Source organism: Thermobia domestica, chromosome 12 (genome assembly GCF_964235325.1).
Source record: "Thermobia domestica chromosome 12, izTheDome1.hap1.1, whole genome shotgun sequence".
NCBI classification, from domain to species: Eukaryota; Metazoa; Arthropoda; class Insecta; order Zygentoma; family Lepismatidae; genus Thermobia; species Thermobia domestica.
The window spans coordinates 104,687,257-104,715,061 of record NC_137465.1 but is presented as its reverse complement, the minus strand read 5'-3'; the positions used below and the strand labels follow the sequence as shown (position 1 = coordinate 104,715,061).

General features: G+C 37.7%; 1 protein-coding gene across 1 annotated transcript in view; it reads left to right on the top strand.

Annotated features, from left to right (window-relative positions):
• Positions 1–27,805, top strand: part of LOC145665767 (uncharacterized) — a 153,424-nt gene that overhangs the window by 115,138 nt on the left and 10,481 nt on the right. The window contains exon 5 of the mRNA XM_081732895.1: positions 17,207–17,314. Within this exon, the coding sequence (XP_081589021.1) occupies positions 17,207–17,314 (108 nt within the window). The remainder of the gene's footprint in view (positions 1–17,206; positions 17,315–27,805) is intronic.

The following is a 27,805-nucleotide window of genomic DNA, read 5'->3' as shown; positions in this document are numbered from 1 at the left end:
AATTTGTAATGGCTGTATCTAGAATGTTGAAATTTCGAGGTGATGTTTATTCTGATGCGTAGTTTGCGAATCCGCCCTTAAACTTGAAAAAATTGTCATGTTCGGTGTCAGAAAGTGCTAGGAATGTTATAAGGGGGCGTCTAATTCTACACAACTTGTAGATATGGTGGAATCACGAAATTGCGTTCAAGTGTGTAGAGTACAGCTCTTGTGAGGGGAAAAATCCGACATGTTGGAAAAGTCGTCATCTTCTATTCAAAATTGCATCTCAAAAATTTGTAACCATGAAAATTGTAAGTTGTGCTCTTGGTAGGTAAGCCAGGTTTCGCTATGTTATTAAGGACGTAGTTCAGTTTAAGTGAAGAAACAAATCATTGGAGAAGTCGCCATCTTGAATTCAAAATTGCCATATTTTTGAATTGCCTTCATTTGGCCTCTTATGTGATATATTGAGTAGAATAGAACAAACATAATTCAACGTAGTAAGTTAGCTCCGCGGTAAAGTGTCTGCTTTCTGAGTAGCAGGTCTGGGTTCGAATCCCCGCAGACCATGTTTTATCTTGCATTTTTTTCTTATCACGTTGCTTCATTTTACCAAATAGTTTCTGTTGGCATTGCGTGAACAAAATATTTTCGTTATTACAGACAGACGGAAAGGATATATTTATACGCTAACTGTTGAGATGGTCTCGAAACTAGGCAGTATGTTCGTGTAAAGTTTCGAGACGATACTGAAGTATTTAAAATCAAACATATGTAGCTTTGGAAATGGAGCATCACCAGTGTCTCTAGCGGAAGCAATGTTCGGGGGGGGGGAAGTATTACCCCGGGGGCACTGCTGATAACATTCTATTTGTTATTGTATTATAAACGTATTATTTTGATCTCGCCAGGGGCGCTCTGAGGAGGCAGTGTCCCCCAAAAAGAGTCTGAAAGAAACATTGGGCATCATTTTCACGATATAGTGTCCATACAAGACAACAATACATTTTGTCTCGCGACAACAGTGTCTGCTTCAAACCGGAAACGATTGCAAAATATCTCTCTCGCCTTTTATGTTCCTCGTTAAGATACATGCGTATACCAAATTTGAAGTGAATACCACAAATGGAAAGTATAAAATATTAATTTTAAGGAAATACACACACACACAGGGACGTACGCAGGGGGTGGGTCCTGGGGGTCCGGACCACCACCGAAATTCCAACTTTTGAGTAAATTTAGCCTAATTTCTGGGACAAGTTTAGGAATTTCAATATAAAATACACTGATATTGAGTTTGGCCCTTCCCGAAATAAATTCCTGCGTACGCAACTGCGCACACACGCTCATACACGCACACACACACACACAAATGGGCACCTTTGAAAATTGTCTCGTCGGCAGCGTACATAATTTTAATATATAAGATACGTGGAAAAGTGCCCCTTTCGATTTAATAGTTTTAGTTGCGGGTCCGGTTGGAATGAAATGCCGTATATAATAAAGTCAAGCTTATTTTCAATCACCTATGCTATAAAAATAAACTTTCAAAGAAAGAAAAAGTGAGAGAAAAACTTGTTGGGGATCGAACCCAGGTCTTTTGCACAGTAGGCTCACGTCGTTCCCCTACAACACTCAATTCCTTAGATTTTGGATTTCCTACTTACTGCTCACATAAAACTGGTACGTAGCGGTCCCGCGTCCGTGGAATTACACCTATAAAATCGGAATAGTAATCGTGTTATATATGTGTTTTTTAGGATGATTAAGGAAATGATCTCTTGTTATTTGATTGTAATAAGAAATTTGAAAGACATGATTCTAGTACAATGTTTTACTACAGTGTAGAAAGTGGTGTTGTTTAAGTTGCTACAATTAATTTTTTTTAAAAGCCTCCAATAATATTCATATTTTAAATTACCTAGTAAATAAACGTCTTCATTGAAAATATAAGAGTAAAGATACAGGAAGACTGTATGTAATTGTCCAGTATAAATAATCATTTCAACAAGTCCTGCTGCCCAATAATTACTTTTGTACCAAAGGACAGCATTGTAATACAGTGTACTACGTTACTTTGCAAAAACTGGTGTTCAATCAAATGTTATGAACTAATGTTTAAAAAGCCTTGAAAATATTCATATTTGTAAATTACGAACAGATTTAGTCTTCATAAAAATACAAGACGAGAGATACAGGTAGACTGCAAGAAATTGTCCAGTAAATTTGAAATATTTCAAAAAGTCTTGCTGCAGGTAATATGTACTACTATGCCGAAGGGTTCTTTTATAAGGGACTTTTCTATATTACAGTGCAAAATAGTGTTTTCTCAAATGATACCAACAAATGTTTAAAAAGCCTCCAACAATAATCATATTTGTAAATCACCTACAAATTGTAGTCTTCATTGAAAATACATGAATAAATATACAGGGAGACTGGAAGAATTTGTGCAGTATGTATGAAACTTTTCAAGAAATCTTGCTGAGGTAATATGTACAACTATGCCCAAGGTTTCCATTATAATCCACTGTACTACATTATAGTTCAAAAGTAGTGTTCACTCAAATGCTATGAAAAAAATTTAAACAATCTCCAAGAATATTCATATTTGTAAATTATCTAGTAAATTGTAGTCTTCATTGTAAATACAAGAATAAATGTGCAGGAAGACTGAAATATTTTCCCACCCTTATATCACAGATATGAATTACTTTTCCTGCAGGTAATATGTACAATTAACTACAAGGACACTATTATATTACATTGTACTAAATTACACTGCAAAACATAATATTAAAAAATGATACGAATAAATATTTGAAATGTTGCAAAAATCACATTTGTAAACAGTGAGTGTTTAGGCAAAATGCAAGGTTTAATAGGTAGGCTATTGGAAGACAGTGTCCGCTGTTTATGTTTGAGAAAATAAATTCTGTTATTGTCTCTAACATGTATAGGTGTGCGCAAAGTGTACATAATAAGCCATGCACATGATTGCCAGAGTAAAAGTAGTAATAGAGTTCTTTCTAATAAATTTTGTGTTTGCTTTTCAAAGTTACATGGAAGGAATAATACCGGTTTAATTGAAGTATGTGTTGGTAACAGGTGTCTGCTTTAAAGGGAAGTGAATTCCTGAAGGAATAGTTTTCTAGAACATGACACCTCATGGCAAAGGCCTGACCGGGGGCCTGGGGGCGGAGCCCCCAGCGAGCTTTAGCGAGTTGATTTATATAGGCGAATAAAGTGTAACTCATGTAACTGAGATACAGCGCTAAAAAGTTTGCTCCATCACATGATATTGCTCTATGTGAACAATGCAATGAACATAAGTATTTAGTAATATTATGAAGGTTACATTTATGCGCTAATAATTATAAAAAATATATTCTGATCAGTGGCATATTTAGGGGGGCTATCGAACTCAAAGCCCCCGAAATAATTTCATTATTATTTTTCGCATTATACGCACAACACAAATGCATCTTACTGATTCTCAAGCCCCCCCCCCGTAAGATCCTAAATTGCCACCGGTTTTGATAATATTTGAATAGGTATTATAACCAGTAATACTAGATAGGAAGTTCAAACCTGCATCATCATAGAAATAAGAACACTGGCAGTTTATACTGGAAAATATTTCACTGTGGCGCAAGAAAACAAAAACTTAATATTGTATCTTTTTACCTTTTTAAATTCAAGACCAGGCAAGAAACATAACAATTATCGTCTCGTTTTCGAGACGAGAAATTCCTCGAGTCCTGTGGGAAACACTAATTCACCCAAGTCTTAGATCTCAAACACTATTTTAGTGTCACATGATTCATATGTAAAAAACTACAAATTGATAAAATTGGTACGAAAACAATGAAGAGCATTTACCTACGTTTAAAATATACAAGTCATTACACAATTTACTCCAATAATACCGGTAAATATGGTTTAAATGTTGTTATATCACACTATTCGTGGACCAATCGTGACGCAGAACGGTTGTGATAACTTCCAGTTGATATTAAGGAAAACAATTAGGGCTTTTTTTTTTTTTTTTTACATAAATTAACAAAACGGAAGAATAAAGTTTCGATACAAGAGCGAAAGAAGCCTTCGAGGATCGAGACAAGACAAGACAAGACCTATTAAATGTAGTAGACGAGACGAGAAAACCTTACTTCTCGTCCGTTTCATAGAGAACACTATTTGAACGAAATATATATCACTCTTTCTTGTAGCGACTACCTGGCAGATGTTGGTACATTTCTTTGCATCAATAATCAATGTTATGGCATATCAATCTGCAAGCATATAATCAATCTTTACGCTATTATTGGGAAATAGAGCACTGTAGAATGCATTAGATTGTTATTTAGAAATGAAATGAAATCTTTGAGTTTTACGTCCCACAGTTATGTCGGCTAGGCTAAAGGACATGGAAATGATCAGAATGAATGAAATGGTGGAACGAAGAAGTTTGAGCAAACAGAAAATTCCCGAGAAAATCCATACACATGGTGTTTGTCCACCACAAAGCCCACTTGGCGCGAGCTGGGATAGAACCGGCCACCTCGGCCACCCCGAACCGACCAGAAGTGAACTGTCAGAGATATCGAGTAATTTTCGGGAATTCATGCGGAGCTAAGTGGATAGTGTATGCGTCTTGTTACGGGAGACCCGAGTTGAATTCCCGGCGAGTTGAAGCGAGTTTGCTATTCAGTTCAAAACTATTTTCGTTTTGTTCCAATTTGCCTCTACAGGTAACGATTCGCCGAGATGTTTACACAGAATCAATGAAATCTTTAAGATCTATGAAGAGAGACAAAACTGATTTTGCTCTTATCTGCTGTCAATCTGCATTCCATTGGTATCTTCGTCTGCGGGGACAACCCAAAGTTCACGCACGTGACCTAGCGGGGGGCAGAGAATGAAAGAAACTACCTGCTTAGCCTCGTATCTGCTGTTCTGCGTTGTTGCAACATAAAGACCATAAATTAAACAACTTTTAAATGGAAGAAAATTAATTTTTAATTAGCGCGCTTTAATATTACCCTAGCAAGAAAAAGTAAAACTGAACATGCAATATTAATACTAACAAACATTTGAACGAATTTTGAAATGTATAAAATAAATAGTTTTCATAATATTTTGGAAAGAAATATACCATGTTATTATATAGGGAAATCCCATCGCATTCCGAGTGTAGGAAACAACCTTAATACTAGTGTAGATACTTTCAATAGAAACACATGAATTTGGATACACGACAGATGTCCAAGTTGGTAACAGTTAGACTCTGGCCGCAACGCTGCGCTGCGTATGGTAGGACAAAATCTGTACTATGTGAGGAGTAGTAGAACGGCAGTATCCAGTGAACTGAGGACACGGTGATAGCGTAAATAGGTTATCTCTCTGATTTCCAAAGAGAACAAATTCTTGGCTCTCGGTTCTGATGCGAGCGTGAGGAGTATATTGATTGTGTCGCGAGAGATGGTGCCTAAAGTGACGATGCCTACAAAACTTATAGCAAGGCCATATCGGCTAAAAATAACAGTGGTCCGAGGAAAACCCTCAGTGACAGTCCCACCGAGCATTAAAACGACTTGTCAAAAAGAACCGTCGTGTGATTACGGTGCAAGTAACAGAGGAACTCAAGTAGAACTTCCCACAGCTTGTTTCGAGGATCAGTCCGCCGCGCGCTACATGGCGTGACATACAGGGTCGGATTGTATCGGCGAAACAGTTTGTAAGGAACCATAACAGTTTAGCACGACATCAATAAACCCGCAAACATCTAATGTTGACCTCTGATGATAGTAATGTGGAATATGGTTAGATAAGACATCATTCAACTTATTTTAAATCACAAGCCATGTTTATATGACAGACGCCGTATGATCTACGGTATCGCCGCCAAGCCTAAAACATGGTGGCAATTCTCTGTGATTATGTCACCATTTTATGGGACTATTTGCATCCTATGGTCAAGATGTTTCCGGGTAATTTCAGAAAAATAATGAGCCAATTTACAAGCTGAATGTATTGCAGACTGCTGTATAACTTTGCACCTATCTGCAGAATTCGACACTTTGGCCATAATGGTCTAACTCACTAGGGAAGTACATGAAGTGGTACATGGGGATCTGCATGTGTTATATATTGTTGGAAAGGTCACGCCGAGTATACCTCACATGTGAAATATCTCGCTTAAATGGGGCCTGTAGGGGACATGGCGACAATTTGAAGATCAGAACAAGACACGCTCCGAAACACCAGAAAACGTGGACAAAATAAGAAGCTATGACGTAATTGTTTTGAGATGTGGTGTATATATAGGTATGAAATGTAGCTGAATACGAATCTTGCATCACAGGTTTACAGATCAAAATGGCGGACCCTACATGGCGGACATAAATTACAAAGAAACATGCTATCGATCACAAATTAAGTATATAGAGATATTCAACGTCACTATGTATGAATCGGATACCGAAAGTGTAAAATTCAAAATGGTAGCTCCAATATGGCGGACAAAACACAGCTATGGAAATGAAAGCGTGTAGGTAAAGGTTTTCGTGGTCGCTGAATACGAATTCAATGTTAAAAATGCAATATGACGGATCCAATGTGGCGGACGAAAAATGCGAAAAAGATATGTACAGAACAGGCATATGTTATTCTTATACCTATAGTAGAAAAATTCTTATAATACATAAGGTGATGTTTTACAATAAACAGGAAACGTGTTTTGCTATACAATCATTCCAAAATTGAAGCACAGAATGCAGGGCAGGTTTTGTAGCGCACATGAAAGTTTTATGATACGAACAGATTGCAATCATTGGCAATAATTATTTTACTACCAACTCCCTCCCACCCCCTGAAGAGCTATGCGAGGATCGGTATGTGTTGTTATATATCGTTGAAAAGCTGCATCGACTACACTTCACATGTGTAACATCTACTTGAATGGCGTCTGTAGGGTATGTTGCGATTATTTGTAGATATCATCTGAAGATCCGAAAAATGACAGTGAAAAGTGCGCGTTTAAAACATCGTTATGCCGCGTACTCTTGTGAGCAATATGTATGACAAATGTACACTCCCCGTAGTAGGAATGATACTGATACCGAGAATAGTTTCGATCTTGTCTTGGTCTCCTCTTTAATGTGCTTTTCCAAATAGAGACGCGATCGAGACGGAGCCCAGGTTCTTCTCGCTACACATACGTCCATTCTGTACTTTTCCACCTTTTGTCCACAATATTGGAAGCATCATATTGCATTTTGCACTTCTAACATTGAATTCGTATACCCGACCACGAAAACCTCAACCTGTCTGCTCTCAGTTCCAGCACTGTTTTGCATGTTGCCCGCTATATTGGATTCGCCATTTTGAATTTTATATTTTGGTATCCAATTCACACATAGCGATGTCGAGTGTCTCTATATATAAAATTTCAGACCATAGTTTATCTTTGGAATTTGTGTCCATCATGTTGGATCCGCCATTTTGTTTTGTAAATATTTGCTGTCAGATTCGTGTTCAGCTAACTTTCAAACCTATATGTACTACATCTCAAAACAATTGCATCATATTTTCCTAGTTTGTCCATGTTTTTTGGTGTTTCGGAGCGTGCCTTGTTCTGATCTTCAAATGGTCGTCATGCCCCATACAGGACCTATTCAAGAGTGATATTTCACATGTAAGGTATACTTGGTGTAACCTTTCCAAAGACATATAGCACATGAAGATCCCCGCGTACCACTTCATGTACTTCCCTAGTCAGCTTCTACACGAGCTGTTCTTTACTATCATTCGTTGAGTTTCACTATCCTGTTAATTGCTGCTTTCTTTCTCACGTCAGGTTCAGTAGAGAAGTGTTTGGTATTTGATCCTCGTACGGGCTGCAAGTATGGCCTTTGAGCTGACATCTATAATGGTGACGTCGTGAACAGTCTTCCGAACCTGATCATCTTAAACTTTACACTGAATTTCTTTACACTGTCGTAAGTGAAACTCTCTCAAGGAGTATGTTTTTCGCTTTGCACTTTTGCAACCTATTTAGCTATTTGATCCAGCCAAGAGGATGATATTGATTCGATAATTGATAATAATTTCACCCTTGGACATCACTTGCAAAGAAAACCTTCATTATTACCACGTATGGAAACTTTAGTGGTACATTATATTTTACTGTGGCACAGAAGAATAATGTTTCAAATAGTTCTATTGCCGACGTATTTGTTAGAAGCGTTTGATTACTCCTTTTTCATTTCACTTTATGAGCATTTGTTTTCTTATAGAGAAATAGGTAAATCTCTCCTTCTTATTCAGTATATTTTCGTGAAAAATGAGTAAATTTTGTATTCCCGTTGTTAAAGGATCAGCTTCATAATCGTAAGTTAATTTTCGTATATAACAGATAAAGTTTGATACATATCAAAACTCAACAACTAATGATCATGCCTAACAGAAACTGCCCATGCTTGGAAATTTTCTAATTGTGTGTGTGTGTGTGTGTGTGTGTGTGTGTGCGGGTTTTATATATACCAACTTGAGGATCCTGAATTCACTGAAAATATTTTTAAACATATCCGTTAATGAGATCATAAGAAAAACGGCCTCATAGTTGGGATATTTATATTTATTTATATCCCGTATTTGAGATTATTTTTCTAGGAATCGTGTTGAAGTGTACGTTCAAAAATAGTTCCATTGTATTAATCGCCCTCAATTTGGTATAAAAAGTGAAATTAGAAATGAGCTCAAACGTGGGTACTTTTTGCTAGTGGCGTGATGATTTTGTTCTGCAACGAATCATATTTGCTCAACATAGATCTCTTTGTTATTAAAATATTTTATTTATATATCATTAGTAAGTAACTGAAAGTTATGTAACCCATATTCATTTTTTTAACTCCCGACGTAAGCACATTGTAGCTTATAGTTTCAGTCCAGACTTATGTGTGTGTGGTACTTTATTTCTATTGCAGCAACTTTATTTCTGGCTAATTACTGGTCGGATGTAAACGATACTTGGTGGGTAAGTAGTCCATGGTCTAGGGAATAAAGATCGCTATATTTGGTGGTCGTGCTTAGCCAGAGATATTCTCGGATCGTTTTGTATATGGCACTTTATTACTCGGTAACTACTAGCTAGATTTGAAACAAATTTAGTGTAAAAATAGCACATTATCTAAGAAGTAAAGATTGCTATATTTGCTGGCTGAGCTCGGCCAGGGACATGCTTGATTTGATTTGTATGTAGTACTTTATTTCTCGATAACTACCAGCTGGATCTGAATAAAAAGTTATGGGTATGTAGTCCATCGCCTGAGAAATGAAAGATGGTTATATTTGGTGGCCGCACTCAGCCAACGACAGGCTCGGATCGGCAACGGAGGTTCTGTTCTATAGCTATGCATACCGCGAGCTTATGAAATTAGTTCATCTCAGCTTCTTGTATAAATGATATAAATAGAAATTAATAATTGGAGGAAAGTACATTGAAGTGACTGTAACCCCTTGTTACATACTATAAGTGATACTATCTTCATAAAATGCTGCACGACTATCACTAGAATTTAGTCAGGAAGAGGGATATAAATCCAAAATAATAGCGAAATATATTTTTAACTCTATTGATGCTAATGAGTAACATGTCGTCCAACCGATCGAGTAGTGCTAATGTCACCAGTTTGTTCATTGGCCTGAGAGAACAAGACCTCTATTTGTTATTCGAATAGTAACTAAAGTCATTTTGCACTACCCTGCTAGATATCACTCGGTCGACAAGCTGATCGTTAGCTTCAAAAGGGCTAAGAGTAATATTTGAGTTTGCATTACATCTCAACGAATGTACCTAAATACACTGGCCAAAACAATTAGAGAGAAAACTAGAAGACGCACAAACGACCGAGGGACATCGAAATTTCCAATGTATTTGGTTGCGGTTTTTGTTGCCTTGATTACTGTAACGCATATTTTGGATGATCCGCACGAAAGAATGCAGATATAACGTCACCTGACTTGCGATAAAATGTGAAATCATTAGGTTAGTTGGGAACCCTAATAAGCGTCGCTTTGACGGGCAGCGAATGGAAGTGAGCTAAATGGAAACAATGATAGTGCAACACGATTTAGCGGAATCTGTAGCATGCAGAGTTGTAGGTAGGGCCGGCGCTAGCAGTTTTGCCGCCCTGGGCGGTACTTTCACATGCCGCCCCTTTAATCCGCAAACCTTATTTTGACAGAAGACGTTCAAGTTTCACGAAAAAGTAAAATACCAAATTTAAAAAGATGTACGAAATGGAAAAGTAAACCAAAAATTGAACTACCTCACTCGAATGCTTACGTAATATTTAAACGACTCCATCCGTATATGACACAATATTCAGTATGCACAATTTCGTTGTATATATGTAATGTGCAGCAGCGCATACAGAAAATAAAATTTAAAAAGAAAATTATTTAGTCAAGACTAAGAATTTTAATTTTTAAGCTTATTTTATATCAAAACACAATGGAGATACATAAATTTAACATAACAGAAGATAATTGAAAGAAACTTTTCTTGCCTTGATGTGAGCAAATTCCTTTATCACATTCGCGTAGTCCAATGATTTAGCCATGGCTAGAGCACTCAAGTGTGTTTCAGGCATGGAAGAACGTAGATGTTTTTTAATAAGCTTAAGTATCGAAAAAATTCTTTCTCCAATTGCTACTGTTACCGATAAGATTAACAAAATCCTTAGTGCAACACTGACATTGGGAGCAAAGTTATGTTTCTTAATTAATTATGTTTCTTAATTAATATGTTTATTAATTTTTTAAAGCCCGTTTTGGTGAACTTTTAGGCTTAATTATAGCGGATAAACTTTCAGTTAGTCTTTCAAATCAAATAATGTTTTAATCTTTCCATTCTTCGTTTGTTAAAATGATGGCAAGTTTAGTACACTTTTCAGACAAAAGTTCAAGTGGTATATCTTGAAGACTACTTATATCGTAAAGAAAATCGAAATACTAGCTGTGATGTATAAGTTGCTTAAACCTTTCTCTTAAAGCTAACACAATCACGTCTAGAACTTTATAATATAAATCGATCTTCTATCTTATTTGTGGATCTTCAATAGTTTCATCCTCTGCCTCGTACTGAAACTTTCTCTTCTTCATTCGACTTCGAGCTTGCACTGTTTTACCTATCCGTGGATTATCTATATTTAGTCCTGATGTCAATTCCATTGCATCAACTAAGAAATATTGAAAGTTTGCATCATTTCTGCTCCTCTCTAAAAACTCAAATACATTTTCAAGAAACCTCACTGCATCCAACACATGAGAATCAATGCTTTGGAGACTTTTGCTCACTATGTTTATGTGGAGTAAAAAATCATACCAAATAACGAGTCGAGCAAAGGAAAGTAAAGTCACGCAGCTGGTTTGCTATACATATAACATCATGGGTAACCATTCTATCTACCTAGGTATTCTGTTATCGTTACTTATTTGAAGTAAGGCATCATAAATCTCCCCTACTTGATATCTAAGTGGAGTCAGAGCATCAATTCGGCTCTCCCACATTGTGGTGCTTAAAGTGAGACTGCTAATTTGTTTCTTTAGTATAGCCCAACGTTGAACTGACGCAGAAAAAGTCATAAACTTTTTAAGTATACAAAAAAATGAAACGGCGTACTGAGATGATGCGGCTGCATCGTTAACAACAAGGTTTAGTGAATGACTACTGCAAGGAACATAGAAGGCTAAGAAGAGAACATTTCTAAAATTCTCTTCTGAATAGCGGAATGTTTGCGTTTCATATTGGTACCATTGTCATATCCTAGATTCCTCATGTCTTTGATAGGAATGTTCATTTCCTTTAGCTGTTTAATTATTATTTGTCAGTCCTAGAGCAGTGGTGTCTGTTACCGGTACGAAATCAAGGAAGTGTTCGCAAATTTTACAAGGCATTCTCCATTACTGTTTGTAATTTGTACAAAACGAACTGTTATTGCCATTTGTTCTGTACCAGAAATATCTGGCGTACAGTGTAGTATTATATTATAATATTTTGCAGCTCTCAAGAAAAACAAGACTTCTCATTTGTTCACTAAGAATTTGAATAATTTCATTTTGGACATTTTTCCTAAGTAAATTTGGTATTTATTTTGTCCTGCATTTTTTCTTTTAATGTGTTGACACTATCAAACTTTGCAGAGAATTCTACCAATTTAGAAAATTACCATTATTACTTGTGTAAAGTTTATCTGATGTTCTGCGTAACAATAGACATTGTTCACCTAAAAACTGTATTATTGCAACTAGTCGTTCTATTACGTTCTTCCATTGTTGTGTTTCGGCAGTTACATTTTCTAGTGCTTTCCGTCAATTCGAAGACCACTCTTCAGTCTTATCGAAAACTCCATCCACTTTCTTTGCAACTCAAAGTGAATAGGATACCTATCATGACTAGCCAAAGCTTCAGAGGTGTGGCGCCAATTGTTACAGCCATCAACTGTGGAAGATATTATACTTGTGGAAAATAATTTGTAACAAAAACAGAAAACTGTATTCATACTTTCGGAATAAACTAACCACTTTCTGAACACAGTTTCACCATTATATAATGTGTACTTGTAAGAGTTACCTGTGAATTGACGGCTTAAATTGTCTCTGGAATGAAGAGAAAAAATATAAAAGACACCTTAATAATCTTACCCACCCTAGCTGAAAATTTTATCTACACCACTGCAAGGGAAACATTGAACGAGATACATGTGACTAGTAGTTTGATAATTGAAAATAGAGGGGGGGGGATACTCTGAATTTCCCGAATGAGTATTTTCCTGAATGTGAATGAAGCAAGTTCAATTACATTCTCAGGTGAACACAATTTTATTTTTCCATGTGGGCCTATTACGAAGCATTATATTTTGATAGTATTCTTTCCTTTTTCAAATTTTGCCGCCCATTAGACTTGCCGCCCTGGGCGGTGGCACGGCTCGACCCCCCCTCGCGCCGGCCCTGGTTGTAGGCAAGATGGAAGCGGGGCAGATATCGTCGACAGCGTCACAAACTGTCTTATCTCAGTTTTCTAAACTTTTCAGGAGAGCGATTTTTAGGTTTTCACACAACTTTGAACAGCCATAACTCAAAATCTATTTTACCGAAAGGAGAGAAAATTTACCAAATTATAACTTAAATCATAAGAAATCAGTGTAGGAAGTTTTATGGGATTTGCCTGTAAAAGCTTGTGGAAAATTTGGCGGGAAAAAGATACAACAGTTTGTGACGATGGTAATCCTTTCTTGTATGAAACACACGACGCATATTTTTTTATACTGAGAACTACATTAATAGATGAACAATCGGAATATATTGGACTTTTATTGAAAAACCGTGTTTATTGCACAAAATAATTTACAAATGCTTCCTGAGATTCTTGAGGGTAAAACGAAATTCCTGAGAACACACAAGAAACACAATATTAAGAGCATACTAACCATAACATAAAATAATGCTATCAAGTTGTCATTGCCAGAATATAAAATCTTGCAAAGTAATTTGCAAATTGCATGCTTTGATATTGCACTTGAGAAGGATGGCTAATGTGGTAAGTTTCTGTAAAATTGAACATGTTCAGGGTTTCGAATGATTGGAGTTGGGCCCGGACATAATGATAACGAGTCCTCGTAGGCGTGGGAGACCCGGGTTCGATTTCCGGCGGGAGTTCATGTGGTTCGGATTCCACGTTAATCAGTAGGTCCACGCCTCATATAGCCTCGCTGCTGAAAGGGACGTTAAAAATCAATCAATCAATCAATCAAAACGAGTCCTCGTACTTCTCTAGAGCGATAATTTTTCACAAATCTGCAAAACTGGTCAACTATCCAACTTCAATCTAGTGGATTCAATCTGCGTTCTTTTCAGGGAAATAGTCATGTAAGTATCCTCAAAATGACTTGTCTTAAACTGAATGCAGTTTGGATAGTCTTTGTTCACTTTCACTTCGCGCATTTCCGTCCAATTGATTGGATCTCCATTTTCGTCACGTCTAACTGACAGAATACAAAGACATTGGAACAGACATCTAGTCTCACACATCGCTTCTGTCAACACAATGAACGGTATATGGGTTCTTTTTTCTTGCCAGTTTAACAATCGGTTCAAGTTGCGAGGGTACAAAATTACTGCCACAGTGCTTAATAGATGTGCTTATAGCACTGTGGACTGAATCTCCCTCATTTTGTCCATGCCTAGATTCAAAGAATCGGAGAGAAATTTCTCTGATGTTCTTACGTGTTTGCACCGCATACCCCATCATAGCAACCAACCTGAACTCCTACTAGGTCCATCCTGTATTTCTCTAACTCATTCGTTACGGATTTTAACGCGCCTCCCTATAAAGAATTCTAATATTCCATGTTCCAAATCTCATGTCCATTTTCTTTTTTTGATGTCATGCCAAGTTATCAGTCTTGGTCCGAGGCTTCTGTGATTGTTTCTGAAAAAGTATCTTTTTTTCTATTACAGGATGAGTTTGTTAGGCTTACCTAAACCCCCAAGCTGGAGGGCCACTACTTGTCCGCCCGCGACTGCTTATTCTGTATGTTCGCAGCTAACCTCTATATTTAAAGGCCTTCTCCTCGATCCGCTACCTGGGGCCGCAGTGACTCAGTGGTAGAGCGTTCACCTCTGGTTCATGGGGCCGCGGGTTCCAACCCTGCTCCCGCCAAGTGAACTTTGTGGTGGACAAACTGCATGTGCGTGGGTTTCCTCGGAGTTCTCCCGTTTCCTTATACTTTCTTCATTTCATCATTTCATTCATTTCTCATAATCATCGTCTCCTTTAGCCTAACCGGCATAACCGTGGGACGTAAAACTCAAAAATGTCATGTCATGTCGATCCGCAACCTGAGAACGCCCCATGCCGTGTAAATATATATGTATACAGTCCCGTATTAATCAAGTATAAAATTCTAGCTTATAAGTTTATTTGCTTCGGCTGTTCCGAGCTTAAGATATAAGTAAAAAATACATTAGTAACAAATGATAAAGAAACTAAGTCTACCTGATGGATAACAATAAGAAATGATATGAAAAGCAATGAGTTTTATCAGTACGGGACTGTATACCTACTTTTGGGCCACTTTGTATATATAAACAAATTGCTTTGAGTATAGGCGTATCTGTCGAGTTGCGAAAGATTTGTTGCTCACAAACTGTCGTAACTCAAGATACGACTGTTTGTGAAAATGGTTTATATGCTTCATCTTAAGATACGACACAGTGACGTCATCACCACCGTCAAAAAAACGCACATTACAGATGTGTCGTTTTGGAAAATTGTAGAAGTCAGTGTATACAACTACATAGTAAAATATCTCAATTTTCGATTTTTTTGAGATACGACACTTTGTGACGTTGTCGACGATATAACATGTAGTAGCTGAGATCCTAGGCTGTCTCGCAGTGTCATTTCTAGCCTCTGGATACGCTTTAAACAGAAGGGAACAGTACATCGGAGGCTAGGACAAGGTCGCTCATGGATAACGTCAGCAAGAAAAGGCTGTTACTTGGTATTATCGGTTCAGAGAGACAGGTGATAAAGTGCAACTGACTTGCAACAGGGCTTGGTTGTATTGGTATCAGGATGCAGGGTGTCAAAAATCGTGTGTAATGGAGTACGAAAAGAATGTCTTTATTCGCGAGTGCCGATGGTATTTGTCCCTTTCACTGTCCAATAGTGTTCATCCCGTAGAAATTGAGCTGCTGAATATAGTGAGTAGGGTCAGGTTTAGAGAAACTATATACTGTTCTCGGATGAATCATGTTTCAGTTTACAATAAGACAATCGACATATTTTTATCTAAAGGGAGTGTGGACCTTGAAATTGTCTATCCCATGGTAGGAACGATTGCACTATGGTGTGGAATTAGTACTAGATGACATACAGCCCGTAAATCATCCGAAACGGTGTTCTAACTGCTCAGCGATACACAAATGAGATTCTTAGTTCTCATGTTGTTAATACAACTGCAGTAATTGGCAATTGTTTTATTTTATGAGCGATAATGCCAGATGTCACCGAACACGATGTAGATATGATGTCGGAGGCAGAGGATATCAAATGGATGAAATGGCCAGTGTCCTCACGAGAGGTAAATCCGATTGAACTCTTGTCTGACACTCGGCAGAGATATTGCTGCCAGTCCAACACCATCACCAACTGTGCAGCTGTTGGAAGTGGCTCTATTGGAGGAATAGAGAAATATGTCACAGACTAACATCGACTACCTAATCAAATCAACGACTAACAAATTTTCTGCAGTTATTGCCGTTCCGGAAGGACATACAGATATGTTTTGTTGTGCAAATGTCCATTTCTATCATGTTACTGTGAAGTTTCTATTGTGTCTTCTTGTGGGTGTTTTTCATTCAAATGCATAAATCCTCGAGGTCATTCTGGTCAAATACCATTCACAGGTGCATTGCAATGATCACGGCAGTAATCCACACAACCAAACACATAGGCAATTTCGATTTCCCTCGGTTGTTTTTGCGTTTTCAAGCTTACTCCCCTAATTGTTTTGATCAGTGTAAATAGCATGCCCAACATCGTGGATACAGTTAAGTCCATTTCTTGGTGCAAATTAGGAATCATTTCTGTAACTGTCATTTCCAATTTCTTAATAGAACTATGACTAATTATTGAGGGATGATTTAAAAGATTTTTAGAAAACATTTCTTCCAAACTTTCTCCAGTAGGCTATGGAGCAAACAATGGGATTATTTTACGCTCAGCTTCGTACAACCTAACACAAGTACCAAACCAGATGTCATAAACTGCTTCTTTCTTTCACTTCAAGAAGATTCTCCAAGCAATGCAATTACGGTTTAACATTGTTCTATTCTGATGACTAGTACGGTTCACCTCTTGAGAACCATTAGTATTTTTGTTCATGTCTTTCAACAATGAAAGAAAATTGTTTGCTCCATATCCAACATTTGTTTAGTATAAGAGAGAGATATGACAAATGTAAAGGAATTACAGAGTATGGCCAGGGATTGAATTAGATATGATTCCTATACTTCTGCTCTTTCATAGTCTTAAATATAATTTATTAATTCTGCCTATTGGTATTTTATAGGCAATTTTCTTTTCATTATTGTATGTCCTTACGATGACAATATTTTACAATTCTATTTTTTAATGATTTCTCTTTTGTAGGAGAGGACTTGGTGGAAGGGAATGTTTGCTACGGACCATTTGTGAAGCTGCTGAGACCCCATTGGCACACAACGGACTCTTTGGAGATATTATGCATATTATATTCAGGTATAGAGTACAGTCGGAAACAAAAGTTATTTTCCTTCACAAAAATAGTTTGTCATCAATTTGAATATTGTTTATAAATAGAGCAGCGGAGTATAGTCACTAAGGCGGTTCCGAATTCGGTACCCGGTTGTAACGTGCCAATACAATCAAGGTAATGAAATTTTTTGTTTGGAGGGATCCAATATTTTTTGAACATACCGCGTACTGAATTTTTTCCAACATATAATTTTCGGTCCATCTAGTAAATTTATTTCTTCGTTACTTAACCCAAAATTATTCTGGGAGCTTCGGAAGAATTATATTTCTGGGAATAAAATCTTTATTTATACATCATTTTATTGTAAACCCTGTATATGGGCATTTCAAATGGATGAGTATTGAAATTATACACTTTAATGCTATACGAAAACATAGGCCCGCAATTGGACAGAAATTCTTGAAATTATCCACCCATCTGATATTTGGCAGAATAATTTAGATCCCCTTCGTCCCTCTGAGATGCCCATATCCCTCCAAAGTCCGGTTTCATCCAGTTTTTACTATTTTCTATTCGCTTTATATTTTCCGCCGCTAAAACTGTGTTCTGATTGGGACTATTTCCGGTGCTCTAGTATTAAGGCGCGTTTCTTGTCATTCTCTACCTGTAAACGAATCAAGCAACATCCTACTAGTTTGCTGCAGATATATATATATATATTGGAATTTTTCGACAAAAAGGCAGTAGCATAAGATAAAACTAGTTTCAATAATAAATAAATCCGTTGGGAGAGTATAGAATCCCCAAAATATTGGATTTTCATTTTAAAACAATCAGAAAATCAGTGAGATATAGACTTCAACCCAAGCGACGCCATGTTAGTAAATGATAATAGTGATGGACAGAATTCATCATAGTGTGTGATCTTTTTCAAAACATTTTAAAGATTATTGTTTTCCTTGATAATTCCCATTATCCTTAAAATTTTCCTGTTAGGTGCGATAGGCCTTTCCTAATATAGCTTTTGTCTGTATATGTAGTAAATGTGATTTTTTTATTGTAACCTGACGGTAGGTGTAGATTTTTTTCGTGGTTGAATTTATTATTATAATGTCAGTGTAAGTTAGAACAGGGACTTTCTTATTCCTGAGTTGATCACAGCTTCTAACACATTATGGGCTAAATAAAGAATCAAAAAGAGTTCTTTTCCTTTCAGGAAAGAGACCCTTACCATTAGTAGTTTCAATATGTCCCTTCTGGGGCATTGACAATAATTCTGCAATCAGAAAACCATGATTTAATTGGTAGGAGGGCCATTGGGCTCTGATTATTCCTTCTCCTTTCCATAGTTCATAAAGCCGGTTTAAGAGGAAATTAGTGATTTGTTTGATTTATGTGTCGTCAAGTGGTGTGATAATACGATTTAACATTGTAGTAATATGTATTAATATTTGTTTTCTTAGTTAATGTGGGATATAGTATGTATGTGTTTGTGGTTTCGTACTTTAACCGTAAAACTGATGGGTGAGTGAAAGTATGATTTATTTCTTTACGGACAGCGTATTGTACAATTAGTCATCTCTTGCGGTTAGTTTATATGGTCAAATGAATCCGCAACTCAAATTCGTAGTAATCCTCTACCGTAATTACATAGTAGATTGCTTATATTTAACGCTTATATTGCTTATATTGCTTACGACAGAGTACAAAGTTTATTTAATAGTGCATAGTTAGTTATCGTACTATCAATGCCATCTCGTATCGGGCTTAGGACTATTCTCCAATAGGTTTTTGTTACTTCAAGACTTAACGATCTGGTCAACATGAAAATTGCCCTTCTTTTGCACTTATTGATGCCTAAATATTAGTTTCGGTCCATATGAATAGGTATTTAGACAAACTACTTTATAAATTAACTTTCCTGAAAAGCACGTTGATTTATATAGTCCAGTAATTGAATTATTATTAATAATAATAGTAAACTTTGCTTTTCCCCTTAACCTGAAGTTTGTCTATATGGCTTTATTTTGTTGTCAGGCTGCAGTTTAAAATTCTCTCTCTCCGTTGCTTCTGTGAACGATCGCATTGTTGACATTTTCTGAAAATATAATTGTGTATAGTTAATAATATTGAATTTTCGTTGCATACAAAATAAGCCGTAAAGTGAATAATACTATAATTTCTTTTGAAAGAATCTAATGTCAGTTCATACAAGCTCACGCGTATTGATTAGTGTACTATAATAATCTGTTGATTTTAATATATAATAAGACTACTTGTATAGTCTTGGGCGTGATGGTAGACTATAGGGTGTCTGAAAATAAATCGAAGTCATAGGAAAATGAATAAATATATAAATGAGTAGTGATAATATTAATGATATATATATATAATGTAGTGAGAGTGAATAAATAATAGGACATCCATGCATATATATGATCAGTTGTAAAATTTACTACGAAGTATTGATTGTATTTACATAATAATGAATACTTTAGTACACTAACCACTACGTTAGAATTAGTGCTGTTGAATTTTTGTGACATTTGCGGTTTTCGGTTTTTGAGAAAACGGGTTTTCTGAAAACCGAAAACCGCAAATGCGGTTTTCAAAACCGAAACCGCAAAAGCGGTTTTCAAAACCGAAACCGCAAAAGCGGTTTTCAAAACTGAAACCGCAAATGCGGTTTTCAAAACCGAAACCGCAAATGCGGTTTTCAAAACCGAAACCGTAAATGCGGTTTTCAAAACCGAAATCGCAAATGCGGTTTTCAAAACCGAAATCGCAAATGCGGTTTTCAAAACCGAAACCAATGTTTTTAATTACATCTTTTAACAATTGTGAAAGCATCTATCGATCGAGACAATTGTATTGATTTATGTCTGTGTTTCGACTTTTTTTTATTTGCTCCCGTTTCCTCCCACTTTCTTACGGTTTAGAAGTCCGTAAGTACTGATGTGAACTTGTGTGTTACAAATACTGACCTGGGATCATTTGCACTTTTTTTTAGTTACTTCTTTGATGACACTTCCAAGGTACTTTTCGGTTGCAGGGAAGCAAACTGGACCCCACCTGATTTTTATATATTTTGTAAAGTAGAGCACGAGGAACACGAATCTTAAGGAATTTTGACATTCCGACTTCCCGAACTCGAGATACTAGAACTTATACAGTAGTTTTACATAGTATGTATAAAATTAACGAAGAAAGTTCTGTCGCTTTTTGACCTATCACCTTAGAACATCGATATGTCACCTAAGACCAGGGGTGTAGCCAGCAGGTTTCTGTAGGAGGGGCCCGTCGTTTTTGAAGGGGGGCAGCTACAATCTAAAAAAAATGTGTTACAGCTAGTGTTTTTGAAGCCTGAAAAAAACTGGAAAATTTTGGTTTCCTTCCGGAAAACTAAAAACACTGTTTTAGCTTATTATTATTATTATTAATATTATTATTATTATTAATAATAATAATAATAATAATAATAATAATAATAATAATAATAATAATGATGATGATAATGATAATAGTAATTTCATAAATTATATTACAGATAGTTTGTATTATGTTTAACCAAGAACTACTGCCCCCGACCAAACATTATACCTTTGTGCATAACTATTTCAATACACAGAACCGATCTATATAGGTAAACAAGAAAGTTCTATCGCTTTCTCACCCACCACCTCCGGACTTTCATATGTCACCTAACACGTATCTGGAAGATCAAGAATAGATCGACAACCTTCTGCAAACGTTCTGGAAGGCCATTTATCCCATCGCGGTAGAGGTTGGTGTTCCGTGAAGTGAAGAAGTTATCAAGTGCATTTTGCACCTCCACTTGGGATTTGAGCTGGCATCCTTTAAAGTGATTGTCCAAGGAAGGGAACAGATGATAATCGGACGGTGCAATGTCCAGGGAGTATGGCGGATGCAATAGTGTTTCCTATCCAAGGCGTAAAATGGTGTCCCGGGTCATCCTAGCCACGAGGGGCTTAGCGTTGTCCTGTAACATAAGGACCCCTTTGGGATTCAGAAGTGCTGGCTCCAGAGTTTTGAGTTTCTCTTGAACACGGCTCAACTGCTGACAGTACACAGTTGGATTGATGCGATGACCAGTGGTAGCAGTTCCCGATGCACGATGCCACGAGCAGTTCATCAACACACAGGAGGACTTTCTTCTGGTTTCGGCTGTCTTGGAACCGTTTATGGGATGCTAACCAATTATGACGGCACCGTGGAACTTCGTACAGGACCCATTTCTCATCACATGACAACACCTTGTCCAGAAATGGCTCCTTCCTCAGACGAGACAGCAAAGAAACACAGGTGTCTGCTTGCGTTGCCTTTTGACCCGGAATCAAGTTATGTGGGACCCATCGACCCAACTTCTAGTGTTTCCTCAGTTGGTGAAGGTGCTGCTGAATGGTTTCGCCACTCACACTGAATTGTCCCCATGCCGTAAGCGTCGGTGGACCACAAATGGGCAATTAGCGACATCACGCCAAACATTGGCGGCGCCGCAGCGACGATCCCCGGTGGCCCCTCTACCGTTTTGAAAATTATGCCACCAGCGGCAGAGATGCGACAAAACGCCAATGAACCACAAAATTACTCCCCCAAAATGTTAAATCGGTTATATGTGTGATTTAGTTACATTAAGGTGAGTCTAAAAAACACTTTTAAAAAGTACCAAAAAATTACCCCGAAGGGGACTAAAACCACCAACCTTATGATTACTAGGCAAGTGTTCTTCCTACTTCGCTACGATGGCGATGAAGGAAACGTCGCTTGTAAAGGGATAAATCGTTAAGATCTTTTTTATTTGGTCAATCACAGTGCTCCTTTAACCGTGTACATTCGACGATAACTGTTTGGAATTAGATAAAATGTGTTCGCCATGTAATTTTGTAACAAAATGACGCGTGTCTATTTACTTTATTTCATAGTTCTCGCATACTCACTTTCTAATGATCGACGACAGTTGTCATCTAAATTCATACAATTATCGCACTTATCTCAAGATTTTTCACGTCATGATGTTGAGGCAGAGGTTATTCTTGACCCTCGGAGCTCACTTTAGGAACAATTCGTCAGCAAAAAATAATATATAATAATAACCGCATACACATGACTGGCGACAGTTCGTGTTGGTCCCTTCACGATTCTCCGCGAAGAATCTAAGAAGTGCGGACCAAGACGAAGTTCTCGCTGGTCGCTGCTACGCGGTGGTACTTCAACACCCCGACACGAGATATATGTTTCCACTCGACGAAACCCGGCCGCCAGTGAGGGCCAACTATCGCAGACCTACGCAAAAAGCGACAGAACTTTCTTGGTTAATTTTATACATAAGGCTGATTTTCTTTGAAATTGCACTTAATTTATTTTAAGATTTTCTGAAAAAAAAAATGTTTATTTATTATTCGTGACTAAAAAGACGTAATTATTTTATTAACAGCTATATCTCACTTCCTGTTTTACAAGAAATAGCATTTTAAAAAGCGAATGAAATCCAAACTGAAAAACTGAATAAAAACGCTGCTTTTCACCAAATTTTCCATCTGATAAAAAGTTTTCTTGAAACACTAATTACAGCATATAAATAATATAATGTACTTACGATTTAGTATAGTACCATTGTTTTATGATAGAATTTATAGTGGGGGGCGCGGTGGCTCAGGGTTCCCTGGTTCGATCCCAGCTAGCGCCGTGTGGACTTTGTGGTGGACAAACACCGTGCTCATGGGTTTTCTCGGGGTTCCGTTTCCTCCCACTTTCTTCATTCCACCATTTCATTCATTTCTCATAATCACCATCTCCTTTGGCCTAACCGGCATAGGCGTGGGACGTTAAACTCAAAGATTTCATTTCATTTCATAGAATTTATAGTACCTTGTCAAAAAGTTTGTCTTCAAACTGTTAAATACAAATCGCCGTAAATTGTGTAATCTACTGTCACAAAAATTATACCATACTATTTTCGGATATCTATAAGGAAGAAATACCATACTATTTTGTGATCGGTATGGTAAAATACTATTTTTCCGTACTATTTTACCGTAAATTATTAATTATATGTAAACATTGCTATTTTTAAATGACTGAAGCGAAGTAATCTCACGATGATGTTTTAACATCTGGTCATTAGGGTGGCCAGGAAATCATTTGGGGAGCCTGGCACCGATAGGCCCCCCGTGGCTACACCCCTGCCTAAGACGTACTTGGGAGATCAAAAATAGTACCCATCAGTATCAACGACCTTCTGAAAAATGTTCGGGATGGGCATGGATTCCTTCGCGGTAGAACTTGGTTTGCCGTGAAGCAAAGAAGGTATCAAGTGCATTTTGCACCTTTACTACGGAGTTGAACTTTAGTTCTCTAATGTGAGTGTCCAAGAAATGGTTCAGGGATAATCGGACGGTGCACTGTCCAGGGAGTATGGCGGTTGCAATAGTGTTTCCCATTTAAGGAGTAGGATGGTGTCCCAGGTCACTCTAATCATGTGGGGCTTAGCGTTGTCCCGTAACGGGAGAACCCCTTAGCGATTGAGAAGTGCTGGCTCCAGGGTTTTGAGTTTTTCTTGAACACGGTTCAACTGCTGACAGTATACAGTTGCATTAATGTTCTGCTCTGACAAGCCGGTAGCAGTTCCCGATGCACGATGTCGCGAGCAGTCCACCAAACACACAGCAGGACTTTCTGCTGCATTACTGGTTTCAGCTGTTTTGGAACCAGTTCATGGAATTTTAACGAATGATGACGACGCCATGGAGCTTCTCATCACATGTCAACATCCTGTCCAGAAATGGCTTCTTCCTCAGACGAGACAGCAAAAAAACACAGGTGTCTGCACGCGTAGTCTTCTGGCCCGGAGTTAATTCATGTGGGCCCAATAGACTCAAATTGTAGTGTTTCCCAAGTTGATGGAGGTGCTGCCGGATGGTTTCTCCACTCACATTGAATGTTAGCCCCAGTTCCTCACAGGTCTCTCCACTGTTCGCCTCAATTGCTACCTGAACATCTTCATTTTGTAAATGTGTTGGTCTTCCGGCACGTGGTGCGTCTTTCGTGAGTGTTTTGTCACCGTCCTTAAACTTTCTAAACCACCCTTGCACTGTCTGCGTAATCACGACACCCTCACGAAAGGCCTGAGATATCTTCCGCCCCACTGCAGTGGCGTTTGATCCAAGTTTGAACTCGTACAGCATACACACCCTTATGACGCTGTGGAGGTTCCATATTCACTCTGTCCTTACACAAGTTCACGTTGTAACTGAACTGCCACAAGCAGGTAGAATGTTGGATATACCCACACCAACATCTGACCTTCGCCTTTTCTCCATTCGCATTCAACTCACGGTGTAAGGATCAATTGAACACAGACATCCACAAAAAGCGACAGAACTTTCTTGGTTACCTTTATATATATCTCACAGGACATAATATGTTTCGTATAGAGAATATATCTATATTAAACTTAGTTTTAATATCTCGAGCTCCGGAAGTCGGAATGTCAAAACTCCAGATTCGTGTTCCTCGTGATCTAGTTTACAAAATATATAAAAATCAGGTGGGGCCCACTTTGCTTCCCTGCAGCCTACTTTTCAAACGAAACTAAGTTTTCCAGAGTGTACATTTTGCTTCAAACTGAGTTCTGCCCTGGCTAACATACGTAAATTCGCTTCTATAAGTGTCGTTTAAGTTACACTTGAAATTGTCGTTCGGCATTCTTGTAGCTTATGAAGGCATGAATAATTCAAGTATGTTTGTCACAACATCTACAAAAGAATATTCATTCGTATAGAACCTCCAATACATTACATTAAAAACACATGAATTACACAAAGAAAACTATTGTGCATTAGAGCAGATCTCTTATTAGCGAATGACCCTACACCCGCGCACTGCTCAGATAGCTCACAGCCTGAGCCTGAGCGCAATTCCAAATTTAACTCAATCGCGATTAAGATTGTCAAAGGTGTAGCGGTTTACGTTGAATATACCAACACTTTATTCACTAAGTCGTCTTAGATTTTTCTCCAATCCCAAAAAGCAGGTGGTTTTTCGTGATTAAGATAGCGAGGGAACCTGACAATCGGGTGGTACCCGCAAAAATCGGGTAATATTCTACTGTAGCCGTCCCTTCACATTGCCGGGTCACGACTATTAACATCACCAAGGCAACACGAGACGGTTCCAAATAGATTTAGAATTTATGTTGGCCTGGATATCGATAGGTACGCTGCCAAGTCCCCTGGTCGTGGTGCGTAGCAATGTGGTCGGGATTGGGAATCTCCAGATGGTCGTGGCATGATAATAATTATTAAATATAGCTGGATTGGCAGTTAACAGATTTATCGGTGTGACTTGTAGAAAGGAAACACCAGATGATGGATATCCCTATTTAAGATCACTACACCTGCAACTCATGAAATTCAATTTGAAATCTCATCCACTTAGATTGAGATCTTTTATATTATCATTATTCTTTCACTTTGTTTCTAAATAGTACTGCCACTCTTTCTTTTGTTAACAAAAAAACACCACCTCCCTTTCTTAGAAAAAAGAAAAGAAAAAAATTAGATCGCAATTCACAATTTTATTGTTGATTTGTTGCCACTCCGATAAATGTGAATGTTGTGGTTTTGCATGTGTTGACCAGTGTTGCCAGACCTACTGATTTTGCAGAAGATCTCCTGCTTTTTCTACATTCTACTTATCTACTGCGAAAGTAAATGAAAAGTGAACAATCTTCTGCTTTTTCCTTACTTCGAGAAGTTGAAGAAATATATTATTATTAATATTGAATTTTCAATATTTCCTCACATAAAAAGACGAAATTTCTGTTATAATACACAAAGCTCTGTAGAGCACATAGTTAAAGAGCTTTACTGTATATAATATGAATCCAAAGAATACAACCGTACGTCATTCTCTATATGCATTATGGTTAGCGTTTTTATGACTTTCTGTAAGATTTACAAGTAAGTGTTCTTTAAATTGGGACTTGGGCTGGAAGAGTGGCTTAGATCGTTTCTCCGCGATCGTCAGCAAGAAATCGTCTTACGCCACGGTCACGTGTGACTGCACAATATAGCTACGTTATCGCTACGTGCATGAAAACACATTTTCCCACTCCACTTTGCTCTTTCACTACGTTTTACTTCACACATGTTTGTATCAATATTAATATAAATCGGGACTTTTCACTTTCATTTGCTTAACGTAGTTCATCGGAAATGAATTCTAGATTGCTTGTTTTGACTACTGTCCTCTTAATAATGACAAATTTTATTCCCCCCCCCCGGATTTACTTTCAAACGCCACCACTGTATGTGTCTACTGCTTTCTCCTGTTTTTCATTTTCGAATCTCCTGCTTTTCCAACTGACCGGTCTGGCAACACTGGTGTTGACTGGTTTCTTATCGCAAGTCCCAGACACCTGCAATAGTTCATACGTGAAGGGAACACCGATCATATTTTATTCTATATCTTTTTACTTCCCAATAACGATAGCCGTGCCTCTTTGTGAGAAACTGCAACTTATTTTTTTTATTCTGCCAATTGTAAAAGAATACTGAACAAGAATTTCCCTACACGTTAAGACATTTTAAGAAAAAATATCTTCTTTCACCTCTGCAAATTTTGAGCATTTTTTCCCTACGCCGGGGAAAATTTCCCTCCATCTGGCAACTGTGAGCCGAAGATGGGAAAGATTCTTTGCTGTTTCCTCGTCGTTACTTGATATTAGTGCTGTCGAATTTTTGTGACTTCTGCAGTTTTCGGTTTTTGAGAAAATCGGTTTTCAAAACCGAAACCGCAGATGCGGTTTTCAAAACCGAAACCGCAAATGCGGTTTTCAGAAACCGAAACCGCAAATGCGGTTTTCAAAACCGAAACCGCAAATGCGGTTTTCAAAACCGAAACCGCAAAAGCGGTTTCCAAAACCGAAACCGCAAATGCGGTTTTTAAAACCGAAACCGCAAAAGCGGTTTTCGAAACCGAAACCGCAAATGCGGTTTTCAAAACCGAAACCGCAAAAGCGGTTTTCGAAACCGAAACCGCAAATGCGGTTTTGAAAACCGAAACCGCAAATGCGGTTTTCAAAACCGACATTTCGGTTTTATGAAATTTCACTTTTTTCAAAAACCGGTTTTCGGTTTTTTCAAAAACCGATTTCGACAGCACTAGTTAGAATATCGTGTGAGTAGAGTGTGTCATGGAAAAACGATGGATCGTATTTTCACTTTCTGGCTTGACCTTAATAGTAAACGTACATACTCACTGATCATCAGGCCTGACAATACGAATAGTGGTCATATAGCAAACGATTCCGAATATTTTCTAGTTAATTACAGAACCGAACAGTTGTTTGCAGAATTGTACAGTTCAAATATACGCGTTCAGTTTACGTTTGCGATACTACTCTGCAACTCTGAAATTTTTTTCACGTCAGCTGATTAAGCTAAGTTCATTGCTGTTCTCAGAGGTGACAGAGTGGATGGGTTGAATCAAGT